This window comes from Nomascus leucogenys, chromosome 1a (assembly GCF_006542625.1).
Source record: "Nomascus leucogenys isolate Asia chromosome 1a, Asia_NLE_v1, whole genome shotgun sequence".
Lineage (NCBI taxonomy): Eukaryota > Metazoa > Chordata > Mammalia > Primates > Hylobatidae > Nomascus > Nomascus leucogenys.
In genome coordinates, this window is record NC_044381.1 from 36,055,272 (window position 1) to 36,072,871 (window position 17,600).

General features: G+C 46.0%; 1 protein-coding gene across 1 annotated transcript in view; it reads left to right on the forward strand.

The window, feature by feature from the left end:
- The window catches only part of GABBR2 (gamma-aminobutyric acid type B receptor subunit 2), a 414,624-nt gene that overhangs the window by 219,969 nt on the left and 177,055 nt on the right, over positions 1–17,600 (forward strand). The window contains exons 5-6 of the mRNA XM_003260548.2: positions 7,890–7,955; positions 15,517–15,717. Of these exons, the coding sequence (XP_003260596.1) occupies positions 7,890–7,955; positions 15,517–15,717 (267 nt within the window). The remainder of the gene's footprint in view (positions 1–7,889; positions 7,956–15,516; positions 15,718–17,600) is intronic.

The window sequence follows — 17,600 nt, forward strand, 5'->3', positions numbered from 1 at the left end:
CCCCCATTTCTTCTTAGTAACAAAACAGGAATGAAATGGCTTTGCAACTTACTTGCCTTAAGTGGAGGAGTGGTTAAAAAAAAAAAAAAAGTGCTAGGGAATGACAGAAAGACACAGATAAGCAGAAAGCTCTCAACTTTATTTTTTATATTGATGCAATATTTGGACCCCAGTGCAACATCATGAAGACCCTCTAAATTGAGCCAGGCTTTCTACTCTTAAAAAAGGAAAAGAAAATATGTCTCTGCCATTTAGAGCCATGTTTGGCTTTCTTTTTTGAGTGACTCACAAAAATAGCCCAATTCTCCGACAATATTAGTGGGGATCCTTATGCCTCACATTAAGGGGACAGCTTTGACCAGAAAAGCTACTCGACTAGTCAGCAACAACTGAGTGTCCTAGAACCCCAGCAGAGAGAGGAGGGAGACAGGATAAGCCTAAGGTAAGGCCTTTCCAGAGAGGGGGGTGTCTTCATTTCCCATTGCTGCTGTGACAAATCTGAACAGCTTCAAGCAACACAAATTTATCTTGCTGTCTGGAAGCCAGATGTCCTACATGGATCTTGACAAGCCAACATCAAGGTGTCAGTGTGGCCAAGTTCCTTCTGGAGGCTCTAGTTCCAGTATCTAGAGGCCACCTGCATCCCTCAGCTGGCAGTCCCCTTCCTCTATCTTCAAAGTGAGCCGTAGTCAGTGGAGTCTTTCCCACACTGTGTCACTGTCTCTGCCTCGGCCATGTTTAAGGACCTTGTGAGTACATGAATACATTTAAGGACACTGTGAATACATTATCACCTGGATAATCCAAGAAAATCTCCCTATTTTAAGATCAGCTGATAAACAAACTTAATTCCATCTGCAATGTGAAATTTCCCTTTACCACGTGACATAACATACAGGTTCTGGGGATTAGGATGTGGCCTTTTTTGGGGGGCTGGGGGAGTGGGGACAGGGTCTTACTCTGTCACCCAGGCTGGAGTGTAGTGGCGTGATCATAGCTCACTGCAGCCTCAACTTCCTGGGCTCAAGCAATCCTCCCACCTCAGCCTCCCAAGTAACTGGGACTACAGGCACGCACCACCATACTCAGCCTATATATATATATGTGTGTGTGTGTGTGTGTGTGTGTGTGTGTGTGTGTGTGTATATGTGTGTGTGTATATATATATATACATATATAAATGTATATATATATATACACATACATATATATATAAATGTATGTGTGTGTGTGTATATATATATATATATATGTGTGTATATATATATATATTTGTAGAGACAGGGTTTCTCCACATTTCCCAGACTGGTCTTGAACTCCTGAGCTCAAGTGATTCTACTGCCTTGGCCTCCTAATGTGCCAGGCTTACAGGCATGAGCCACTGTGCCCAGCCAGGATGTGGCTATTATTCTGCCTGTCATAAGACGACTACAAAGATAGGCTTTGAGAGGACTGCCCTCTCCTTGCTCCGTGGGAAAGTCCTAGTGGGAACTGTGCTCTCCCTCTCGACTCAGGCCAAAAAAAAGTCCTTAGGGAATTGACTGCCTTTTTCCCAACCAGATAGGAGAGACCTGATGACAACTGCCACCCCTACAGGCCAGGAGTCCATCCTGACTGCCTGAAACTGAAGTTCATACAGGCACCCCAAGGGGATGCAAAGCTGCAGAATAAACATGGTGCATCTTTCTCACAGGCCAGGTTTGCTCAGAGACATGGAGATGAAAAGGTATTCTTTTTAACTTACGACATAGATATATTATTAGAGTGTTAAATATACATGAATTTTCAAGATACAAGAATAAACTGTAAAAAAATGCCATGCTTTCCACTGGGCTGCTGTGGGCTATTCCTTCTTCGCTCCCTTCCTTGAGAGTGAAGCATATGCTTCCTACTTCTCTGCCTTTACGGACATTTCCAGTGAGGGGTGGGGTCTAAGTAAGACAAATTTTAGCTAAATAAAAGGGACTACTCATTCTGGGTGTGGGATCAGTTTGTCAGAGCCAGGAGGGACTTTGGAGAACATTCTAGGATAAACTTCTAGGGCCCACTCCAGGTCTACAGCCACAGTTGGGGCACAGGACTGGCCTGGGCTTCCGAAGCCTTAGGCAGTGCCCGCTGGCCCAGGTCATGGCCAGCCTCTAACAGCTCAGCTGCCTTAGGGGTTTATAGCATCTCATCTCTTTATATAGCATTGTGACATTTGAATTTTCAGCAGCCCAGCACAGTAGGTAGTCTGCGAGGCTAGGCTCTGAGAAACCAGGATGCCATTGAGTGGGCCTAGACAGATGCATGGGTGGCAGGAGATTCCAGACAACCCAGAGGTCAGGGTCAGGCTCAGGGTCGAGCTTGACCTTCCTTGCAAGATTCCATGCTCCAGAGGCAAGGAAGGCTGGCTGGAGGGCATGGTCCCTAATCTTCCTCACCTCTGCTGTCCTGTACTTTTAAATGCACACCAGCGATTTTAGTGGCTCAGGATTGCATTTGCCATTTATATCCTTTCACTTCAACATCTGCATGACTTTTCTCGATTAGCTGTTGCTGCAGATTGAGTGCTGAGCTCCAGCAGCTCAGACCCAGTGGGGTTTGCCTTCTCAACTGGGAGGCAGTAGATAGGAGCGAGGGGTCAAACACTCAGGCTCTGGGACCACACCCACCTGGGGCAAGGCCAGTGCCACCACCTCCTATTTGTGTGATCTGGCATCTTAGGTTGAAGTCCCTACAAACAGAGGCTGAGATGCTTGGGAAAGTGATTTATTGTGGGAGTACTCTTAGGAGAAGGGGGGGGAAGCAGGATGAGGCAGGAGAGGCTCTGTCTTGGATGGATACCAGTTTAGTCTGGCCCGACAGGGGTCTCCGGAGCACAGACGGCACCACAGAGCTGATCTGAACTTTCAGCAAGGGGGCCAGAGTTTTCCACCAATGTGAGTCAGTTGTTGGTTGCTCTCTGTGGGGTGTGGAGCATGGCATGGCTCCCATGGCCAGGAAGCTCCCCTTAGCTGAGGGCAGTTCTCCAGAGAAGGGAGTGAGCTGTCAGCAGCCCACCCTCACTGCAGCCGGGGCAGGTGTACCAGCCCCAAGGAGGGGACTGCACCTGGGAAGGTTTCTTAATTCTTTGGACCTTGCTTTGCTCATGAATCTTTCCAAAGTGAGCATAATAATAGCGCCCACCTCCCAGGGTAGGGCTGACGGACTGTTTAGCACAACAGCTCAGAAAGGGCTTGAGAGTTGTTATTTTTATGGTGTTAGGATTGCTTGCAAACTGGGGGTACATGCTAGTTCTTTGAATCGGGTTATCCTTGCTAAGTGTCGTGTGCATGCGTAAGTGTGTGTGCATGCCTGTGTGTGTGTGTGTGTGTGTGTGTGTGTGTGTGTGTGTGCATGTTTAGCTCTCTTTAAGCATCCCAGAGACAAAGTGGTTCTAGATGAGGGATGAGACGGGGTCAAGAAAAAGGAAAGGAAACGTACCCAGGGTTTGGCAACATTAGACTCCTCTCCAGAGGGAGTTTAGTGGGCCTCTCCTTCACTCGTCCTGTCACTGTTGGGGGTTTGGGCTGAATACCCCTCCCCATTTTCCTACCCCATTCCACCGCTGTTTCCTTCCACTTTTGCCCCTTTCCTGTGATAGTAGCCTCTTGAGGGTGTGAACATAGGTCTCCATGTATGGTCTCCAACCCTAGACCTAGCCATCTCATTTGTCCCAACTCAGGTCATCTGCTTTCACTCCAGGAAGGTCCCCACAGCCAAGTCCCTGGAAGGGCACAGGATTTTCCAGACCCCGCCCTCTGCCACGTTTCCAGTCCTTTGTGATATCACAGCTTTGATCTGTCACTGTCATCCTCAGGGATGGTTATGGCTGCCCCTCCCTACCCCTACTACTGCCTGAACTGCCCCAAGCCCTTTCAGCATAAGAGAATGGGCCCATACCCTGGCAGGGAGACAGGGGGCTTGTCTGAAAGCAGGGGCTACGGCTATTCCCAAATTTCTTCTTTCTACTCTCTGGACTTTCAGGAAAAGATACAAGCTATGCATCATTGAAAAGCATGATTCTGGAACTTTCATGAGAGCATGCACATGTGTGGAAAAGCTACTAAGATTCCGCAAATCCAAAACCTTTCCCCTAACCCCTGAATCTTCCAGTAAGTTGCTACTTCAGAAGGAGAACCCAGTATATCTGCACTTCCTACCCTCGGGACACCTCCTCATGCTCTAGAATGCGTATACCCTAGTTTGAGAAGCACCTCAAACTCTTTATGCTGCTCTATGATGCCCCCCAAGATCCCCATCCAGCCTCAACCCCCGTTTGGCCTCTCCCCAACCCTGGATTCTGGGCTGCTCCTCCTTCCTTCCAGACTTGGCGGTGTCTTGCCCCCTCTTTCTCACTATCTAGAAGCAGAGTGTGTGTTCACAGCTTCCTGCAGCAGGCATGACCTGGCTCTGCATAGGATCTTTCTCCAGGGCCCTCTAATGGTCAAGGAGAACCAAAGTGAGAGCTCTGGCTTTCATTTTGGTTCTGTGGAGCCCTGGGAGAGCTTGCACCTCTCTGGGAAGAGATTAGCTAGATGGGGTATCCCATGGGCCCCATCCAAATCTAACAGCCTAGGAGCACTCAACCAAGTGGTCCTTGCAACTCGGTTGTCATAGCAACAAAGACACCAAATGGTCCACAGGTGGCAGAGCTGGTTATTTAACTGTCAGCAGGTGGTCAGGAGGTCAGCTATGAAGATGTGGGTCCCTCGGTCTACTCAAGAAGTGGACATGGTGAGCCCAGGGTCTAGACAGTGGGGCTGGCCAGATATTAGTGCAGTGATGATAATGGCTACTAGTGACCGAATAAGCAGTGTAGGCCAGGCATTGTGCACGATGCTGCACACTGGAATAATTCACTTCATCGTGCATTCAACACATATTTGTTGACATATGTGTAGCGCCCTGTTCTGGGAGCTGGGGACTTAGAGATAGGTCAAGTTACCCTTACTTCAGTGGGGAAGACAGACAAGTAAGTGGACTTGAGCCACATTGGAGGCAAGCACAGGGTGGTCCAGGCTCACAGAAGAAGAAGTGGCCACCAAGCCTGATGGGACAGAGAGATGGTTTCTCAGAGCAGAGGAGCCTGGGCTAAGGTAGGAAGGGTGAGTAGCAGCTGTGCGGGCAAAGTAAGTGGGAGGAGAGGAAAGGGCACTCTGGAGGGATAGACTTGCAGAATGGGTGGGGGGGCAAAGTGGGAATATGAATAAATAAATGAATGAGTGAATGAATGAATGAATGAATGGCAGTCCTGTTTTAGGACTCACTGCCAAGGCAGGGTATGAGAAATGTGATAGAGAATTGAGCATAAGTCAGTTGATAAAGACTGCATAGGATCTTTACCATTTCTATCTTTAGCATCTCTTGAATGTGCTAAGGAGCTCAGTGTTTGATCTGCAAACCTCAGGAAGCCATGGACAGATTTCACACAATCAGACTTGAATCTAGGAATGAACCCTTCCTCTGCTCTGTGGCGATGGGTGGATGGGGCAGGATTCATGGCAAGGATGCAGGGAGGCTGTTGCTGTTCACTGAGTAAGGAATGATGGTAACCAAACTCAGGGCAGTGGGGCTGGAGGGTTGGGGCTGATTAAGGAGCTAGTTGTGAGCAGACAGAACCAACAGGTTCCGATTATGGCTTGGATGAGCGTTGAAGAAGAGGAGTGAGTCTAAGATGACTCCCAAGTTCCTGACATCGTCAGAAATGGAAAACACAGGAGGAGGAAAGGGCATCTTGGGAAAGCTGGTGGATTCAGCTTGGGTCATGTTGGCGCTGGAGGTGCCTGAGAGACTCCAGCTGGAAAAGTCTGGTGGGAAACTGGAGAAAACCTGGGGCTGGGGGGAGATATTTGGAGTCCACAGCACACAGAGAACAGCTGTGGCTGGGGTCATGAACGAGGTGGCCCAGGGAGAGTGATAGGAGCAAAGAGCTAAGAACAGAACACCAGCATTTAGGGATGGGCAGAAAGGTCAGGAGCTGATGACGAGGAGTATGAGCAGGAGTGGCCAGGGAGGCAGGAGGGGAGCCAGCAGAGAGCAGCATGGAAGCCACTGGGTGAGTTTCATTATGATGAATTGACAGCCACTGGGCAAGGCAGATAGGATTATCCCTTTCTCAGAGATGGAGGAATTGGGGCTCCAGGAAATTAAGATCCAAAGTTTTCAGCTAATCAGAGGTGGAGCTGTGATTTGAACCCAGGTCTCTGACTTCAAAACCTAATAAGCTGTTTTTACCATACCATGTTTAGCAACACAGGGTTTGGCACAAAGTAGATGATCAATAGATATTTGCTGGATGAATCGATGGATGGATGGATGGGTACTGTCAGCAGCAAAAAATGCTAAAAATTTTCAACAAACAAGCAGAAAGATCTTGGAGCATGCCTGGAAGCAAGTCCACAGAACGGAAGCAGCTTAGAACTTTTTATAGCATTGCAGACGTGGTGATGACAAAGGCTTGCCTTCCTTCCACTGCTCTGTTAACGATCTTTTAAAGTCCTTTCAGAGCCAGTGTTTTTTTTCCCCTCTTCTTTCCATTCTTGCTTGCAAACGAAAGATGATTTTAGAATCCAGGCCTTCTTTATTTTGCTAAAGTACATGATGAGTAAAATGGCCTCTCAGTCAGCACTTTCCAATTTTGAAAGATGCTAAAAACTGATCTTTAAAAGCATATTTTTCTACTTTATGCATCAAAGGGCCATGAGGCCTGCTGGAGGGGATGGATGAACAGCGGGAAGGTGGCACCACCTGCAAGGCTGGGCCTCACTGTGGAGGGCAGGAAGCGGCTGGGATGGGGAGCAGGTGTTTGGGCCAGGGCCTGGCTGGTCTCCTGGTGGCCGCCCCACCCATTCTGTTTCAGCCTGTTCTTCTCCATGGGGCAGGACCCAGCTGGGTCCCAATGCCCCAGAAAGCAACAAAGACCCCATTTACCTGACCCAGGAGAGCCTCTGGCTGATGCTCAGTAATTGTCTGTGGAATGAATGAATGAGTCGCAGGGGTCACTGTACACATTCCCATTAACCACACTGAGATAATGAATGTAATCCCATGTATAGAGCTTTCAAAAATAGATTTTCCTTAGAAATAAGGTTGGACACTCACTATGTGCCAGGCACTGTGTTAAGCACTTTACAAGGGCTATTTCACTTAGTCTTCCCAGAAATCCGGCAAGGAAAGTACTACCATTATCCTCATTTTGCAGATGAGGAAACTGGGGCTGAGATGGAAAAGGAGTGACCAGAGGCCACCCATGGTTTGTTGGTAGAGCTGAGATGCGAACAAAGCTCAGAGCGAGTCTGAAACCTCTTAATTGGGAAGCTCTGTGGGCTCCAGGAATTTCTTGAGGGATTAACTATCAAGAAGGTAGAAAGGGCTAGAACACTGTGGCAGGGCAGCAGAGTATGGTTGGATGGGGTCTTATCTCTGCCACCAACTCCCCAGGGGCCTTTGAAGCTCCTTTCTCCTCATCTGGCCTCAGTTTTCCGATGTGTAAAGTGAGGAGGAAGGTTAGATGATGCCTCCATGGACTGCAGGGTTTGCCTGCCCTGGTGGGAGGAGAACAGGCGAGGTTGCAAGGCCCCTGAGAGCAGTCGGCTTTAGCCTGCAGCCTGTACAGACTTGCCCTAGGGCTTGTCCATGAGACCAGGGTGGACTGACTGCAGGAGCCACAGGAAAGCCAGCCCTAGAGAGGGCTAGAGAATCCAGGCTGGGCTGGGGTTGGGGGTGAGGTTCTGCCCTGCCCACCTGCCCAGGCAGAACTCTGGGCTAAGAGCCAGAGGTGCAGGAATGTTGTCTGCCACAGCCTTGAACCCTTTATGGGGTGCTGAACATCTACTCACCTTCATGTTGTGTCCTTCCATCCACAGGGGAATGATGTGCGGATCATCCTTGGCCAGTTTGACCAGAATATGGCAGCAAAAGTGTTCTGTTGTGTAAGTAAAACAGTTGTATCATTCGTGTCTTTGGGGAGGTTCATGAAGCTTTTTCCCATACTCATTCTCTCCCTGTTCAGTCTGTGAGTGGGATCTAGGACTGGAGCCTGGGTTCCTGGAAGCAGAAGAGTTATGTTCACTGTTCTTTCCTCTTTCCAGGGAGCTAAAATCCCAGGGCTCAGAACAATACCATCATCAAGGAACCAGGGACCTCAGTCTAACCCATCATCTAAGCCTTGTTGGCTAATTCTAAGTCTGCTCAACTTAGCCAGGGAGATACCAGAAATCAGGGTGAAGCTGAAGTGACTCAGACCCCCCCTCCCTGCCCTGTAGGTAGGGCTCAGAGTCTTAGGTTAGGGACAAATTATCAACTATTGATTTTCTACTCCTGAATCCTTTACAGCTGTCTAGTATGTGACAGGTGACAAAGGTGACCTTTTTATGCCTTATTTAATCTTTTCAATAACCATATGAAGCAACTGTGATTTTCCCATTTTACAGATGAGGAAATAGAGCTCCATAGAGTAAAGGGACTTGTCCAAGGGCCCTCAGCCAATTCATGGCAGAGCCAAGGCTCCATCCCCATTCACCTGATCCCCAATCTAGTCTCTAAAAAAAAGGATTTCTCCATATGACTTCTAGCTTATGTTAGATGTAGGGGATAGAACACAGGAACTAAGTCAGTTTCCATTTTGATGTCCCAGCTCCCAGTCCTCTCCATCATGTCAGGAGAAAAGTCAACAAAATGAAAGCCCAGGCAGGTGAGTCACTGTCTACCCAATAAGCTTCACCTTTTAGACTGAGGTCATTCTAGGTGTAGTGTCTGGTGATGGGCCGCAGATCTCTGTCCTCTCTGATCTTTTATCTTTTTGTCAGTAATGTGGATGAGGTTATAAATAGGAATTCTAGAAATCATGACATACATTGGATGACAGAGTTTGAGTGCAAAGAACTTTAACAGGTTGGAATGTTTGATTAAATCCAAGCAGAGTAAATGGTCCTAACATATTATATTAGAACAAATGAAGCTGCCTAAGTCCAAGTGGTAGAGGGATAGCTGAGGAGTACTGTGTGTTGAGAAGGGACTTTGGGTGTTTCGGATGACCCCCAGTTTACTACAGGGTCTGGTAACTAAGGTCATCAGCGTGAGCACAGTGCCAGAGAGCCGAGATGACCTCAGATTGCATGTCTACACCCAGGGCAGGGTAGTCCCTCTGCTCTTTGCTGGAGAGACCTCACCTAGGGAGACCTGCCCGGCTCCTGGTAGCCTGTTCTGGACAGATGTAGGAATTGAAAAGAGACAAGGAGTGAGGACAGAGCCGTGGCTGGAAGCCATGGTCACGTGTGGTTATTTGAACCTGAAGGCTCAGGAGCAAAATGAGAACTGTCCGATCATCTTCTGATTTAGCCGGGAGGAGGGAAGGGGTGTGAGGCTGACATTTCAGGGGATCTTGGATGGAGGTTGGTACTCAGGAGCCAATCAGCTTGGGCTTGAGTCCCTGTTCTGCTACTTACTGTTGAAGTTGGGTATGTTGTTTACTCTCTCTGAGCCCCAGTTTTCTCATCTGTAAAATGGGGATTATAACACCTGTCTGATAAGATTGTTGGGCAAAAACCCTCTGCATAATACCTGATGTACAGTGAACCCTCAGTAGATACCAGCCATCTTTTTTTGGTTGTTTATATAGGGTCTCAGGTGTCCAAAGATGGAATGGGCCACCATTTACTGGCAAGTTTTACTGGTAGATTCCACAAAATTGTGTTAAGCATTCTATTTATCAGTGGAGAGTAGCAAGAGGTCTTTCCACATTGAAATTGAAGGAGGGCCATGAGAAAAATAGAAAATATAGAGTGAATAGATTTAAAAATTTTACTCCAAAACTCATAAAACCTTGCTCCTTACTACCTAGAGTCCAGAAATAACCCACTTTAAAAAGGAAAATAATGGTCCAAATTTGAGAGCGTGCTTTCTTTTACAAAAGAAACTCGGTGTCCCCTCTCCAGTATCCCCAGGGCCTTGCAAGGAGCTGGCTCATGGTGAGTGATTGGTGTTGATCGAATGAGGAAAACAAGTAACTTCAGAAAAAATAAATTAATAAAAATGATCCATGAAGATGCCACACCAGGCCCTGGCCACCTCCAGTTTGCAAGAAACATAGATGGGCCTTATGTTCTGATTTAAGCCAAATCAAAGCCCAGGTGTGACTGTGATCTCACTCTGTCATGCAGTGGGATGAGTTTCCAAGTGGCTTTCCCAGCCGTGGTTTCTGCTTCTGAACAGATGGCATGGCTGTCTTCCTTTCGACCCAAAGCTCCCTGGCTTGTCTGCCTTCCACACGGCACGGGGACACTATCCCACCTTCTCATCCCATTTTCCTCTTCACTCTTGTTAGTTTTGGTATTTTGAGATGAGGTTTCTCTTAGAGTCTTCACTTGCTGCCCCATTCCAAGGAGTTTCTCAGAGGCTTTGGGCTGGGTATAGTGTCCATGTGTTGGGTCCCCAGATGGAATCTGCCTTCAAGGACTTATAGTCTTGTCTGGTTAGGAAGGAGTTCTTCTGGAAGGTCCAGAAGGTCCTAAGGAGACTGTTCAATGTTTTCACACTGGATCAAGACTGATAAGTGACAGAGGGAGGAGATGCTCAGAGCAGAGGCCCCCAAGAGAGCCTTCCTGTCTCTATTAGAGTCAGAGCAGAGACCACATGGAAACAACCATGTCTGCCATCCAAATGCTGCCCTGGAAACTTTACAGCGTGTTGCTGTGTTCTTGAGATTGGAACTGCCACCCAATGGGATCGCAGACTCCAGCAAATGCAAGGCCTATTTATAGCCCTGTGGCAAATGTTCATTTTGGCATCAGCACAGTATGAGCATGGCATGTTGCTTTTGTCTTCTCCTCTGTCCTCAGTGGTCTGTTCTAAATTCTCAAGCACTCTAATGTGGGTTCTGGTTTTAGCTCTGCCAGCTGTGTGACCTCAATCAGGTCACTTTACATCTCTGGTCCCCAGCTGCCTCATCTCTGAAATGGAAGCAACGATCCCTACCCCGTCTGTTTCATGGGGTTGTCGAGAGGCTTAATTGAGGCCACCAAAGGGAAAGCTTCATCCTAACTGTTAACTGCCTTACCGATGTGAGGGTTTATTACTATTATTGTTGTAAACCTTAATATAAAAAGGAAATGTCTTTCTTGCATGGGGAGTGGAGGAGGCAAAAGGAAACTTAATTAAATGATGAAATTAGATTTTTTTTTAAATTGTGTTGTGGCTACATGTCTACAGCTAGTAAGAACCAAAGGGGTTCATGGGGCTGAAGCGTGTGAACTCAGGATGGCCCACTCTCATACAACAGTACCCATTTGTCAGTCATAGGTCCTAAGACCACATTTCTACCAGGTGCAGAGAAAATGGAGGTGTGGTGGCTCATGCCTGTGATCCCAACACTTTGGGAGGCCAAGGCTGGAAGATAGCCTAAGCCCAAGAGTTAGACCAGCCTGGGCAGCATGGCAAGACCTCATCTCTACAAAAAATTTAAAAATTAGCTGGGCGTGGTATCATGTGCCTGTAGTCTCAGCTACTCAGGAGGCTGAGGTGGGAGGATTGCTGGAGCCCAGAAGTTCGAGGCTGCAGTGAGCCATGATCATGCCACAGCATTCCAGCCTGAGTGACAGAGCCAGACCCTGTCTCAAGAAAAAAGAAAACAAAAATCAAGGTGACCAAGTAAATTAGAAATGCATTCATTTGGTCGGTCCACAACCATTGATTGAGTAGCCCCTGTATACCAGGCACTGTGGAAAGTCCTGGGACTCCAGGAGAGAACTGGCACGGCCCCACCCTCCCAAAACTCCCCAACTGGCAGAGGAGACAGAGAAGCATACCAGTGCCTAGTTAAAACTCATGTGTCCAACAACCTCAGCCCTTCTGACCATAGGAATACTGAAATGGAGTCCTGGAGGCATTTCCGCAGTTGCATTAGACAGTGGATGATCTATCCAAGCCCAGTCTACCTCTCTTGCAGGAGAGCCTCGCTCTACAAATACGCTTAGCAATCTAGGCGCCCTACTTTCCAAGCCTATAGCAGTTTAAAAGCAGCAAATTCAGAGTGAGGGAGAGGAACTTGATGATAGTGAAAATGACAGTGGAGAACTGACAGCTAGAAAGGAGACAAAAAGCCATGAAAAGTGGATCCAAAGTCTAGGTACACCTGTCTGGGGCCATCTGGTGTTTGGGTCAGTCTTCTCTAAGCCCAAGAACATAGCCCAGAACGGTGACTTATGTTCGGAATGAAACTATGAGTTACCAAGAGGAGAAGAGAATGAGAAGGGGCAGCTAAAATGTTTCTGAACATAGTGTTTGCCATGCATGATACACAAATTATCTCATTTAATTCTTAAACCAGTACAGTGAGGCAGGCTTTGCTTTCCACTGTCTGTCCATGGGAAAAGTGGGGCTCCAGGAGTTGTGTGCACGAGTTACCTGGCAGGCATGTGGCAGAAAATCTGCCATTTGATTGTATTTTTTTTTTCCCAAAAGGTCAGAAGCTATATTAGAAAAAGTTTTGTCTTCATCAAAATTGACTAATGTTATAAATAAAATGTATTATCATTCAAATGGAATAAGCTTCTGTTTTCTGGAAAACTCACAAGAAACAGCTACAACAGGACAGTAGCTGGTTGAAGAACTGTCAGAGCTGATCTGATTTTCTGCTCTGAACTTCCTGCTCAGTGCTGCCTCTTAATTAATTACCACATGGTCTTAATTATCACAGTTGGTGTGAAGAAAATCTGCCTTTGTGTCTGATCAGAAGGCCTTTTCATATCTTCACTCTGTGTTTTTCTTCTTTTTTTTTGGGACAGAGTCTCACTCTGTCACTCAGGCTGGAGTACGGTGGTGTGATCTCAGCTCACTGCAACTTCTGCCTCCCAGGTTCAAGCAATTCTCCTGCCTCAGCCTCCTGAGTAGCTTGGATTACAGGCATGCGCCACCATGCCCAGCTAATTTTTGTATTTTTTAGTACAGACAAGGTTTCACCATGTTGGCCAGGCTGGTCTTGAACTCCTGACCTCAAGTGATCCGCCCACCTCGGCCTCCCAAAGTGCTATAGGCATGAGCCAACGCGCCCAGCCACTCTGCACCTACTGATTCTTACTTCCTAATAAGTGGAGATGTCTCCTTGCCACAACCTTATAAGATTGAGAAAACTTCCAAAAATCTTTTTGTTTTGTTTTGCTAAGAAGGGAACTTCAAGAATGGACTTTGAGTCTTGTCCCTTTGACTTACCAGCTATATGTGTTGAGAAAATTTCATCTATAAAATTTAGATAATAGTTCATACCTCATAGGGTGGTTGTGAGAATAAAATAATATATAAAAATGGCAACACACATAATGGGACCTCAATACACATGAGATCTCTGTCAGTAAAAGATGAGAGTTGTGAGGTCTCACAGGCTCTGCCACTGATTAAATGACCTGGGATTACTAGGGTGACCCTTTTATTCAAAAGTCTAGTCCCCAGCCAGGATCTGGCATTTCTTTTCTTTTCTTTTTTTTTTTTTTTTAAAGTTTCTGTGGACTAAATTTCATTCATTAGAGAGAAGCCCCGGAGACTGCCTGCTTTTCTTCAGCTGGGATTTTGTTAGGTAATTAAAATACGAGAGTTTTCTGTATTTTCCACGACAGTTTTGTTTAGGTCAACATTATAATGTAGTTGCTGGAAAAATGACTGTGATCTGAGGTTGCATTATGAGAAGTACAGTGTCTAAAATGAGGGAAGTGAAGGTCCTGTATCATCGAAGGAGTCTAGTGAAGAGACAGTGTGATCACTGCCTTGAGGTAGTTGAAGGGGTCTTTTGTTAAGCAATGTCTATTTAATCTTCAGATGCTTTGCTGAACCAATGGGTGGAGACCACAGAGAGGGGATCTGAGCTTAAGTCAGGGAACAAATCTTTTAACTCACATGTACCCCAATGAGCTGCTCCACACTGCAGCCTGGGCTTTCTCGGGTATTAAGGGAGTTTCAGAGGAGTAGCCTTTGGACTTGGGCTGAGGGGAGTGCCCCTCTGACTCTTAGACTTGATGGTAACTTTTCTCTAACATATAGGAGTTGTTGGGAGCTCCGGCCTCCCTTCTGTGGACAGACCCTCGCTTTAGCCTCCTGGAGCCTAAGTGGAAGGCAGCAAGAACCTTCCCAGAGTCCAGAGCAATCTCGGGCTTCTCTCGCTACACCCTCCTGTCCTCTCACATTAACCCTGCTGTAGCCCAAGGGGTGCGACATGAATGGTTTCCCAACATCTCCTTCTAATGTGGGTGGCTCCGCAGGAATGGATGGAAGGATTGTTTAAGGTTTCAGTTTAGAATGCGGGCAGTCCATCGATGCACAGAGGAAATTTCCACCCACCCCTGCTCTCTGTAGTCACTTCTGGGTATTTTGTTTACTGACGGGAACATGACCACCACTTAGAAACTTTATTCTGAACCCAATTTTGATGGAACCTGACAGTCCTACAAACTGGTACTTTTCTGCTTGAATCAAAGCTATCAAAAACCATGATTTTCCTGATATAAAATAATGACAATAAGCATTCGAGTCAAGTAGGGGTGCATTAGAACCTTCTGATGACTTTTTTTCTTTAAATGGAAAGCAAGCAGTGCAGCTTTGTACCCTTAAAGTCAGCAGACCTAGATCCAGCTCTGACTTTTCTCCCTGACTATTTGACCTTGGAAAAGTTACTTTCCCTCTCTGATTTTCAGTTTCCTCCTCTCTAGAATGAGGATGATAAACCACCTCCCAGAGTGAATGTGAGTGACAATCAAATAAGATTCATATAAGATGTAAAAATGTAAGGGACTTTTTTTAGGATCTGAATTTATACACTGTGTTTTGGATAAAATTTCAGAGAGACTTCTCGGTTTGCCAAGTGGCATCTTATATAAACTACACACTTAGATTAAATTGTCTTGGCCCCTTAAAAATTGTTCCCCCTAGGTTGTGTTATGAGGCCTCAGCTTTTAGTAAAGATCTATACAAAAATTAGCTTTATGAAATCTCTTTGTTGTAGAGGTTGTGTTGATACTAAACTGGCTAATTTGACAGTGTCCTCTCCATATGGGACATTTTTAGGGTTAGAGACTAGAAAATACTTTGTTTCCCCAAAGATCTGGTGTGTTTTCTCCTTATTGATAATGAGAGTTGTGTAAATAACCTTGTTGCCCTTTTCTCTTGGGCTGCTGGGAAGTTCATGGTGAAATTGGCAGCTAATGATGAATATGGTTAGAACCTTTGGTCTGTCTACATTCTGTTCCTTCTATCTTCAGGAAACATAATTTATATTTTTCTGGGCCCTTTTGTTTGAATTTTTATTCAGTACTTATTATTTTATTATACATGTTATCCGTAAACTACCTTGGATCCTTTGATAAATAACAAGGAAGAAACCAAACAAATAATTAAACATTTCCTAAATCCTCTGGGAAGAGGAAGCCTTCCTCCCCACCTATCTTCCAGGGTGCAGAGCCTTGAACTGTGTGACTCTTGGTGCCTTCATAGTCACTCCATCTTTTGCAGGCATACGAGGAGAACATGTATGGTAGTAAATACCAGTGGATAATCCCGGGCTGGTACGAGCCTTCTTGGTGGGAGCAGGTGCACACGGAAGCCAACTCATCCCGCTGCCTCCGGAAGAATCTGCTTGCTGCCATGGAGGGCTACATTGGCGTGGATTTTGAGCCCCTGAGCTCCAAGCAGATCAAGACCATCTCAGGAAAGGTCAGTGCCTTGGTCCCCATTTCAACCTTCCGCCCACCTCCTTTGGTCATCTTGTCTGATGACATTGGCCAAAAGTGCACATTTATTGTCCTGTGTCACTTTGAGCAAATCACTTGACCTCTCTGAGCCTCTTGTACCTATAAAATGTGGTATGTACAACCCTCCACTGCTTACCTCTCTAGGCAACTGTGAGAACCAAATGAGGTAAGGATATTATGAAGCACATAACATAGTACACAAGTTATGTATACATATATGGATGGAGTCCTGGCATCAACTTCAGGGCCCTTTAGACTCTGCAAAGGTTCATCCCGTGCTCCTCTTACCTAAGATGTCATGCTCAGTTGTGTTGATGCTCTCCTGGAGGAGAGGAAAGACGCCTTAAGTAGACTTTGGGAAACACATGCTGTAGAGCTGCCAGACTGCGTCAAACCCCAATTTTGCCACTACCACCTGTGTGACCTTGAACCTGAGTTCTCCAAGCCTCTGCTTCTGTATCTGTGAGGATATATCTTTTTAGGGGCCACAATTCAGCCCACTATTGTGATCTTGGGATGTCTCTTCTATAGATATATCTTCTATATCTCTGCTTCTATATCTGTGATAACCCCCTTCTGGGGGTTATCAGGAGGATTGATGGCAGGTGGTGCAAGCCACTAGCATGGTGTCTGGCACCTTGATGCTGTCACAACTGTGATCAGGACCTTGGACAGGGTGTGTCAGCCTCAGGGCCTCTGCATGCTTCCATGAGTGTTACTAATTCCTGCCCTGCTTATCTCGTAGGGCTATTGCGAGGACCGAGTAATATAGGACATGTAAAAGTATTTCCAAAGCACACCATTCTCTATCATTGTAAGTCTTATCAAAGATCAGGTGATGATAGCCCTGGTAAAGGTGGTAACATCCATTTCTCAGTTCTGAACAGCAGCCAAAATTCAACACAGCAATGCACATAATTCTTTTCTGTGTTCATATAGTTAAATTATTCACTTAACCCCCAGGGTTCTTACAGACCAAATTTTATATCAAGAAAAAGCTTTATAATAAAGAAAAATATATGTATATAATTTCATGTATTATTTAATCTCAATTGGAACCAACTCTACATGAATGATTTATCGATTTGTCAAGAAATGGCAAATCATTAGGACATATTTTGTAAACAGCTCTTTAGCTCGTACTGGCACCTGGCTAGAAAATGTTGAAAGAAATATTTTCATACCAAAATCAATGCATATATAACATTTTTTTGAGATGTTGAATAATGAGCAGAAATAACTCATTTATTCAGTAAGTGTTATTTTTAAAGGTGTCAAATTTTGCAATTTATTAAGATCCTTGGGTCCAGGGATACCCTGTATTTTAATCTAAGAAAATCATAAAATTTGAGGAAAACACAAAACCTAAGGGAAAAAAATATCCATGAAAGCAGATGGTACAATAACTAAATGGAGATGCTTCAGGAAGACCAAAGACTTAAATGGTTGCACAGGAGATCTGTGAGGCTGTCAGGATGAGAGCCATGAGACACTACAGGAAGGACCTCCCTCGGATGTAGTTCTAAGGGTGTGGCTTTCAGCCAGGGTGGGAGCCATGCAGGGCTGTGTGCAGGGCTGTGAGCAGTACACGAGAGTGTGTTGTAGGAAGATTATTTTTTGTAGTGTATTTTGGAGGAAATGTTTTGGCATTTGTAACAACATCCCCCAGATCACTGACTTCCCTTTTCTAAATTTTTTTATTTGGGATTGGTGAAGAGGCTAACCTCTTGCCCATCACTGTCTCATGCATGGGACACCTTGGGGCTGTTCACCCCACAGTTTTGGGAAACCCACTCATAAGCCCACCCCCTGGAGGGGACAGGACCATTGAGGTGGCTTCCAAAA